At 37.6% G+C, this 8,672-nt stretch overlaps 1 protein-coding gene and 1 long non-coding RNA gene across 2 annotated transcripts in view; both read right to left on the bottom strand.

Moving 5' to 3' along the window:
* Window positions 1–255: 255 nt before the first annotated feature.
* LOC311072699 lies at window positions 256–3,560 on the bottom strand. Its single transcript, XR_014604038.1, has 2 exons — window positions 3,328–3,560; window positions 256–676 (listed from the first exon to the last, which is right to left on the bottom strand). It is a non-coding gene; the product is annotated as an uncharacterized lncRNA (long non-coding RNA).
* Window positions 3,561–4,370: 810 nt separating this feature from the next.
* aqr (aquarius intron-binding spliceosomal factor) overlaps window positions 4,371–8,672 on the bottom strand; it is a 69,392-nt gene continuing 65,090 nt past the window's right edge. Inside the window, exon 35 of the mRNA XM_084096706.1 lies at window positions 4,371–4,673. Coding sequence (XP_083952832.1) covers window positions 4,461–4,673 — 213 coding nt within the window. The 3' untranslated portion in view covers window positions 4,371–4,460. The remainder of the gene's footprint in view (window positions 4,674–8,672) is intronic.

Consider the following 8,672-nt stretch of genomic DNA (forward strand, 5'->3'; position numbering starts at 1 on the left):
GTCATGGTGCAAAGGACCCTAGGTTGAAATCACTCCAAACCATCCCTTTAAAGCCGCATAAGCAGTGATGTCCTAGTGATGTCCTGCTTCTACAGTTTCATGGCCTGAAATTTACACCATATTTGTTTTGTCCCACATACTGACAATCAGTATGGAATGGAAGCTTGTTTCTGCCACGGAAAAATAAAATAAAGAAGTAACTGCAGTACACTCACTCATGTGTTTCAACACTGAACTCAGACATCAGTACCAGAATACTCTCAGAATATTTTAATTTTTCATATTCAAACGGCCTGAGAGCCACAGATGCAGAGAGGAAGCAGGAAAGTGTCACTAAGGCTTTAAGGATGAGTCAGTCACACAGAGAACCAAGCGCACAGTAAATGACAGTAAATCACATGGATTAATACAGCTGAAATGAAAAGATGTGGAACTGAGGAATCTTCTCGTGGTCTCAGCACAGTGGTTTGCCGTGCCTCATGTTCTGAGCACACTTCCGGCCCAGGTTCGCTCCCTCCATCAGCAGGTCTGCCAGCCGGTCCAGGCCGACACACACGGTGAGCGGGGCCATGAGGCCGTAAAGACCCCCCAGCATAATGCTCAAGGGCCATCCCAGAATCAGCAGCACCAGCAGCCAAACGACGGCCCAGAAACACGAGCCACACGACATCTTCAGCTGCAGGGAGAAAACATATATTTTTCAAAACCACTGCATAATCTTCACCAAGCAACACTGTTCTCCTGAGAAAGAATGTGCTTTTAATTATTGCAAACACAATCCTGCCTTCAGAATATGAATACATCTCTGAAATCAGTGCTAATGAGAGCAGTGATTATGGGAGAGAGAGATGCAGCGTTACTGTACTATCACTGAGATTCTATTATAATATATTTAATTAGTTCTATTTTTAATACATTTTCGGTTTTCATTTTGGGTTAGGGTCATTTTGCTGTGTTTGTCATTTTTTGAGATTATTTATTTAATATTATACGTGTATAACTATTTACAACAAAGCCCAAGATCCGCCCATAATCATAAGACTAAGTAAAAAAAAAAATACTATGACAAGAAAAGAAAAGAAAACTGTGACCAAAACTGGATTTTTTATATTTCTACAGTTTTGTCATGACAACTTTTGTAGAGATTGGTATGGTAATAGAGATTGGCATAGTAATGGATATGGAAATGTTAATGTATTTGGTCTTGGTGGAACAGATCTGCTACGCTGCAGAGCAAGTACAGAGACTTTCTACAGCCAATACATTCACAGATATTGCTGTGAGCAAGTAAGACAAGCTGCTGCTGCTGCACATGTAACATACATGATTAAACCCCGTAGCAGATCTCTACAGGTGGAGCTGGGGAAGAGGAGGGTTTCTGAAAGCGCTGCAGACTGATAACAGCAACACCCCGGTATTTGAATGTTGAACTGCAGCTCATTGGACGCTGATGCAACAACAACCAATCAGCTGTGCCATGAAGATAATGATGCAATCACTACCAAATGAGTTAAAGACCCATCAGCCTGAGCCATCTAGAGTTTCATGACAGAACTTGCCATTTTTTTATTCATTTTTATTTCAGTTGTAGTTTGTTATTTTAGTATGTCAAATGTAAATGAGAAATCTTGCCTGGGCAACTAGCTGAAATTAAATGTTTAATTTTGCAAACATGTTTATTTTTATTTCAGTTAAAGTTTATTTTATTTCAAGTAAAAAAAAAAAAAAAGCTTTCTATATTTTTAGTTTACTATAATAACCGTGATAAGATGAGATCTGTCAGTTTCAGGAGCTTCAGTGGCTCATCCATCTGAAAGCCTTTCCTGCGCTTGAATCTAAAGCTCACCGTCACATTGATCTCACTGAAAAACTTGAAGTCGTGGCCAGACTTCTTCAGAGGATACGAAGGAGCGCTGGCAGGAGAAACAAGCTTTCAAAGAAAAAGATCAGGAACTACGCCAGCTTCACAAAGCCTGAGGAACCGCAAACAGGAGCGACATTTCCTAGAGCCTTGATTTGAGCTTGTGGTATACACAGTAACCCAATTATTAATCTGTCAATGTTAAAGGCACACTGTGTAACTTTTGGCCTTCTAGCAGTTAAAAACAAAACTGCATGCATTTTGCTGAAGAACATTGTTTTGGTTGTGCGTCGGTCCTGCTGAATATTGGTCACCTACTGCTCAAAAAACATTCACTAGATAGAACCAGTTTAGATGAAAGGATCTCAACTATGCATTACACAATGCATTTTAAAAATGTATTAGTAAATGTTGAAATTAACATTAGTTTGAAACTGTGCAGAAGTTTTGATCACTGTTAGTTTGTGTTAAAAAAGTAAATCCTTATTTCAAAGTGTTTCCAGTATTGCCTTAGTTCGTTGTGAAAAGTACATTTTATTTTTGTAATTTTTTTTGAAAAATGAAAATCTAGCAGTACATCGATATACTGATTAAATCTGTATTTCATCTGATTAAAAATGTGATGAATGTGCAAGAAAGTTTGAGACTCATCTTTCAGTTTTTTAACAGACAGGCTGAAATAATGAGGCGCATCAGCTTCACCCTCATGTGATTTCGCTTTTGCCTTAATGACATGATGAATAGTGGCACATCTTACCCCACTCCCCTCATCTTGATATTTAACTGATAGTAATCATGCGGTAGTGAGATGTAAAGGATACAAAAAGTGGTTTTCACAGCAATGGCACAGAAAAACCATTTTGTCTTCCCCCAAAAACCTTTCAAAAGAACCTTTATTTCCCTTAGCGTGAAGAACATTATAATAATCTACACTTAGCGAACCCATTTTGTTTTAATTATAAAGAATTCTGTGCAATGGAGAAATGTTCCATGGATGTTAAAGGTTCTTCATGGAACCACAGATTCCAATAAAGAACCATTTTAAGAGAAAAGGTTTGGTATAGAAACAAATTTGGCAAATTGTAAAATAGTTTTATATTGACTTTTACGCACTAAAATGATGTGAACAAATTAAAAACCAAAATTAACAGTATTAAAAGAATATATTTAAGAAAGCAAATCTGAAAGCATGTGATCAGTGTGAGTCTAGTTTCAGGAAATCACACCATCAGTCTCATGCTTTTCTGTCTCGTTCTGCTTTGGAGTGGCACAATCTCATGTGCTTTTGATCAAACGTCCAGCTGATCATTAGGTCACTGAGTTATAATAAACTTTCTGCAAGCTGATGAAACACAGGACAGAGAAAACACATTTCAAATCTGCATTTAAAGTTGGACTTGGCTCATCCTGATGTGCTACTGACCGAAAACTGCTAGTCTTGAACGCTTTAAAATGAAAGAACTTACTGGGAGTGTCTCTTGAGTTGCGTAAAAAAATGGTCCTCGAAAAGTCTGTTAATGTTTCCTCGACATCCGAAGCAGCCGGTTCCTGTTGCAGACGCCAGAGACCCTGATGAAGCTGTAAGACACCGCACCACACACTCGCCCTGAGAATGGACGCCTTTCACCAGTTACACAACACACTCATTCATGTGATCCAGCTCAGATATGTGCTCGAGTTCCTCCTTCACACCACAGGCTTATCAGTGCGAACTAAAACCATAAAAAAGTGTTCTTTATTTCAAATAAACATTAACTCAAATCAAATCAAATATAAAAAAAACTTTGAAAAGTACTAAAATAACTTACAACTTAACTAAAAAAGTTAATTAAAACTATAGACATTAAAAAAACTAATAAAAATGACAAACAAGAAAGTTTTCAACAAAAGTTTTTTGTTTTTGTCACTTTTATTAGTTTTTTAATGTCTATAGTTTTTAAGTTTTCATTTTTAGTTCAGTTATTTTAGTACTTCAACTTAAAACAAAAATAAGAAATGTTTTTATTTAAAGTTTGTAATTTCATGTGTTGTCATTTTTATTTTTTTGTCTATAGTTTATGTTTTTAGTTAAGTACTTTAACTTTAAATGAAAACATATTTTATTTGTTTAGTTTAAGTTAATTATTATTTAATTAAGTAAAAAATTATTTAATTTAGTAATTTTGTTATTTTTGTTTAGTACTAAAATAAACTAAAAATTAAAAACTAGACATTAAAACTAACCCTAATTACAAAAACTTGAAATGAAAACAAAATATTTCTCATTTTCATTTAGTTTATTTTAAAGTACCAAAACTTAATCGAAAACTAAACTTTAAATGAAAACAGAAAATATGACAAACTCCAATTCAAAATATGAATAAGCTATAACAGCGTGTCACTGATACTAAAATAACAGTGTTACAGGATAATGACAGCGTCTATTGGAAAACTGGCCACTGGGATAAAACACAATCAGATTTATAGTAAAGGAAAAAAGACGGTGTGTAAGAAAAATGAATGAAAAGCATGAGTTTTAATTCCATTTTATTAAAAAACTCCTCTTACAAAAGGTCACCTAACATTTCAACAATCCTTCCTCAACAGCATCAGAAAGGCTCTAGGCCTCCTGGTCCTCGTCACTGTCCCCGCTGTCGCTGTCTCTGCCTGGGTGTTCGGGCATCTTCGCGTGATCTTCCTCATCCGTGCGGTCCTCAGTCTTCGTCTGCTCCTCCTCTTCCTCAGTGACAGGAGCCGTCTCAGGACGCTCTTCATCGCTCTTCACGGCCGGCTCTGCTTTCTGCACCTGACGAGGAGGATCCAGAATGTGTTGCTGCAGAAACAGAGACGGGAAGATCAATCGAACCGTATTTTAGGGGTTAAAGTTTCCTGTTGGTCAACATCAACATGCATACTGGAGTATGCGAATAAACAGCGAAAATGACAGTGGTGAGAAAACAGCAGTTAAGAAAGCATCTGATCATAGGGGTGTGGATATGTGTGCATATATTCGGCACTCCAGTCACGTCATGTCAGCAGCAGCTTTACAGTAAAAAAAAAAAAAAAAAAAATCCGAATTCAGTGTCAGTGTCTCCATCTATTGAAATTATACCTTCAGTATCTACTATAGGGGCTTTCGCACCGGATAGTTCTAGGAACTTAGCTAGAGGAACGAGCCACCAGGGTGTTTCCCCGAGAACTAATGGTTCCCATAGGAACGTTTTCCTGGTTGCATTCGCACCGCCAGTAGGAGCTCTGAAGCGACGTAAGCCGCACTTGTTGTTGGGACTTTTATTTTGACGGCGCTGAGAGCGACAGTGCTCGCATTCTCCGTGTTTATTAGTTTACGATCTGTTTTACAGTCCTGTCTAATACGTTATTAGACAGAACTGTCATACATAGAAAGTAGACAGTAGTGTAAATGTATAAGCGTATGCCGTGTGGTTGATGTCCAGTGTCGCAGAGCAGAAATACATAGTCATGTTTCTCTTGGTCTCCTCAAAGTTGCATTGGATTTTCTCCTCAGCGTAAAGGTCCATCTATCAATGTTTTCCATGTTCGTGGAGTTAGTTTCTGTAGTAAATATATAGGCTATAATCTGTGTGTTTACACAGCTCTTTTAAAAATGGCGGGTGCTGGTGTTTCGCGTGCATTCGGCCAATCAGTGAACACTAACGCTAAAATCCGGGAACTTCCGCCAATAGTTCTAGGAACTATGAAAAGGTTCCTCCGTGCGAAAGCCCCTTTCGAAGCGGATCTCCAGTGTGTTCTTGTTTTTACTCACGAAGATTTCCACATAAAAGAAGGCGGAGCCTCAGAGCCACACCCACCGATGACATCACTGTCAAAGACCAATGGTAGTTCAAAGGTGTTTACCAGCCTGAGCGAACTTTTCCAGAAAGCCTTGGCAAGCTGATTCAAACTCCCGAAACAAACTCCGAACGAACTTTGTTTTGGTCTGATTTTGTTCGAAATGACATCACATTTAGTTTTTCGATTTTGCTTGAATTATATCTGGGCCTTTTGGACACCTCCAAATTCATTTTCAATGCATCTTAAATGTTCAGCAACTCTTTGACTTAATATGACAAATTCTGTAGTTTTTTTCCTCTTAATAAAGTGAATTATTAGTGATTCATAAAATAAATGTAAACCTAATTGTGATTTTGTGTGTCAGTTCCTGGTTAGAGGTTAGCAGGAGCATTACTCAAGATATCAAAACTGACACTTATCACACGCTCTTGACCTTACGGTTCACAATACATTGCTGCATATTTGTCATGAATTGGTCATTAACATGATAATCATAACTGCAAACTTGTTTCGGTTAATGTTTATGTAGCAACGTTCTTTAGAAACAAAATCTTGTGTCAATGGTAACAAACTAAACTGTAAAATGGCTGTAAAAATATGATTAAAATAATAGACAAAACATACACAGTTTTGTAACATGATAAACCTAATAAATGATCATGTATGCATTTGATTGTTATTTATGCATTTACTAGTTACCTTTACATTGTGTCCTTGTCTGTGTAAAGTGCTTTGAGAAGTAACGTTTAAAGGCGCTATATAAAATAAAGTTTATTATTATATTATTAGTGTGTTATACAATTGGTCTGAACAAAAAGGTGGTTGGATGAATGGAAACGCAAATCTCTGACAGTGATTTACCCTGGTACACAAATCAGTGCTGCGCTCACGAACACAAAACTGACCCAACGGGGCCGAAACCCAACTGAGTGTCCCGTCAGACTCCGGTTGGGTGGCAAGTCAGTTGTGTCTTTATCGCTTAAAAAAAAGTAAATTTGTGCACTATTCATGGAAACGTCAGGCCTAGGGCTGCATCTAACGATTATTTTTGTTGTCGATTAATCTATCGATTATTTCTTCGATTAGTTGACTAACGATTATTTTTATGATTAATCTAATGGTTATTTTTGGGATTAGCCGATTTATCCATTGGCAAACTTTCCAATAAATAATAATAACAACAATATATCAGCTGTAGTGCATCTGTATATTATTTTAACATGAAATCTATGGATGACAAAAAAATTGTATTTCAGAAAGGGTAATTGTCATTTTATTATGAAATATGCGAACAGGAAGCATTTCGTCACCTTCCTAAAATAATTGCCTAAGTCATTTTTCAGGTTTCTCAGAAAACACACAAAAAAAAGAAAAATAACTTCAGAGGTTCGTTCTTCTTGATGCAGCTCCCATGTTGAAAAGCTTGTAAAATTGCCTTTTAAAATTGCTTGTAAAATCTTTTGACTTAGGCCAAATAAAACGGCCTAAGTCACACTCTTGACATAGGCCATTATACTACAGGGGTAGAAATGCATGAGGATGTGGGGATTTTACCAGAGGTGGCCAGCATCATGAGGAGATGACTTATGCAAAAAAATCATTTTTGTCAAAAAATGACTTAGGCAATTATTTTAGGAAGGTGACGATTTTAAACTTTATTTTTAACTAATGGTACTATTTCATAAAATGTAAGATGTATATAGTCACAGGCCTACAGTATTTAGGAAATGTGTTTACTAGAGTCTGTTATTAATTACCATAGTGGGAATATGATTTACTCAATTAACTTCTCCATTAACTTGTCCGAAAATGCACTTGTTTATCTGCTAAAAGGTTCACATACACTATATTGCAGCCTAGGCTACCGGTAATGTAAATATAAAGTTAGGGGCCGATCACACCTGACGCGTTTTTGAGTGAGAGGCGCCTATTTTCAATTGGTTTCCTATGGCAGCGAGCGTTCTGCGCGCTGTTTATGCGCCTGCTGCGCCTCGCGTTTTTGAAGTAAAAAAAAAAACTCCGAGCGGAAAGAGCGCCCGACGTCATCGCGTTTTTTTCCACTGTCCAATCGAATGAATGGAGAATGAATTCCGTTTTAGTGATGAAAGCTAGTTAAGCTACAGTTGCTTGAACGCCCGGAGAGTGCGATGATGGAGGATAAACTTGTGGTGCTCTCGCGGGTTGCAGGAGCTTAACGACTTCACGAACCGTAACTACCACAATGTTAACAAAGTAAATATAGTTAGTAAAAGGCTGATTTGATGTTTACTTGACTGACAGGACAGCTGTTTCAGTGGTGCCTAGCAACATAAAAAACGCAGCGCACTGCTAGTTCTGTGTGATGGTTCAGTGCTGTGCACCTCGCGTTTTCGAACCTGAAAAACGCGTTAGGTGTGCTTTAGTCGTTTGTTTTTAAAGTCTACATTAGAGACCTGCGCCGCGCGGGACGGATTTCTCCCTTAATAATTCCTATACTGACATCTCAGTTCATCGCGATCTCACAAATCTCTGTTATTATCAGTGAAACTGGCTGCACAATGAATCTTTCATAATATCTACACTTTGTTTGTTATAATCAGATGATTTGCCAGTATGCAGAATTCAGCACTGAACAAAAAGATTCTATTTTAAATGCATCTGATTGGCCATTGCGTTCAAGAAATCAACACATATGTCTGTGATTGGCTACGTTGTTCAACGCTGCAAACGTGTTATAAATAGAGACTCTGGCCTGTAAATCGTTTCTATTTTGTTTTAGTTGTTCTTGTTGCTTTTGTGCAACAGATAAATGAAAATTTATTTGTTTTTAGATGTTCAATTTATAGATATTTCTATTTTGCGGGAGTCCCGCGAATCGTTTTATTCTCCCTCAACCAGCACACACACGAGTGCATTACCGCCCGCGTCCGCACTTGGCCATCAGAACTAACTGTATATTCCCGCGCCGCACTCTGTTGCGTTGGGTCCCGCGGGAGTGCAGGTCTCTAGTCTACATGTGCATACACACCTTTTTAAAAAA

The sequence above is a fragment of the Abramis brama genome (assembly GCF_963993115.1).
Source record: "Abramis brama genome assembly, chromosome: 21".
NCBI classification, from domain to species: domain Eukaryota; kingdom Metazoa; phylum Chordata; class Actinopteri; order Cypriniformes; family Leuciscidae; genus Abramis; species Abramis brama.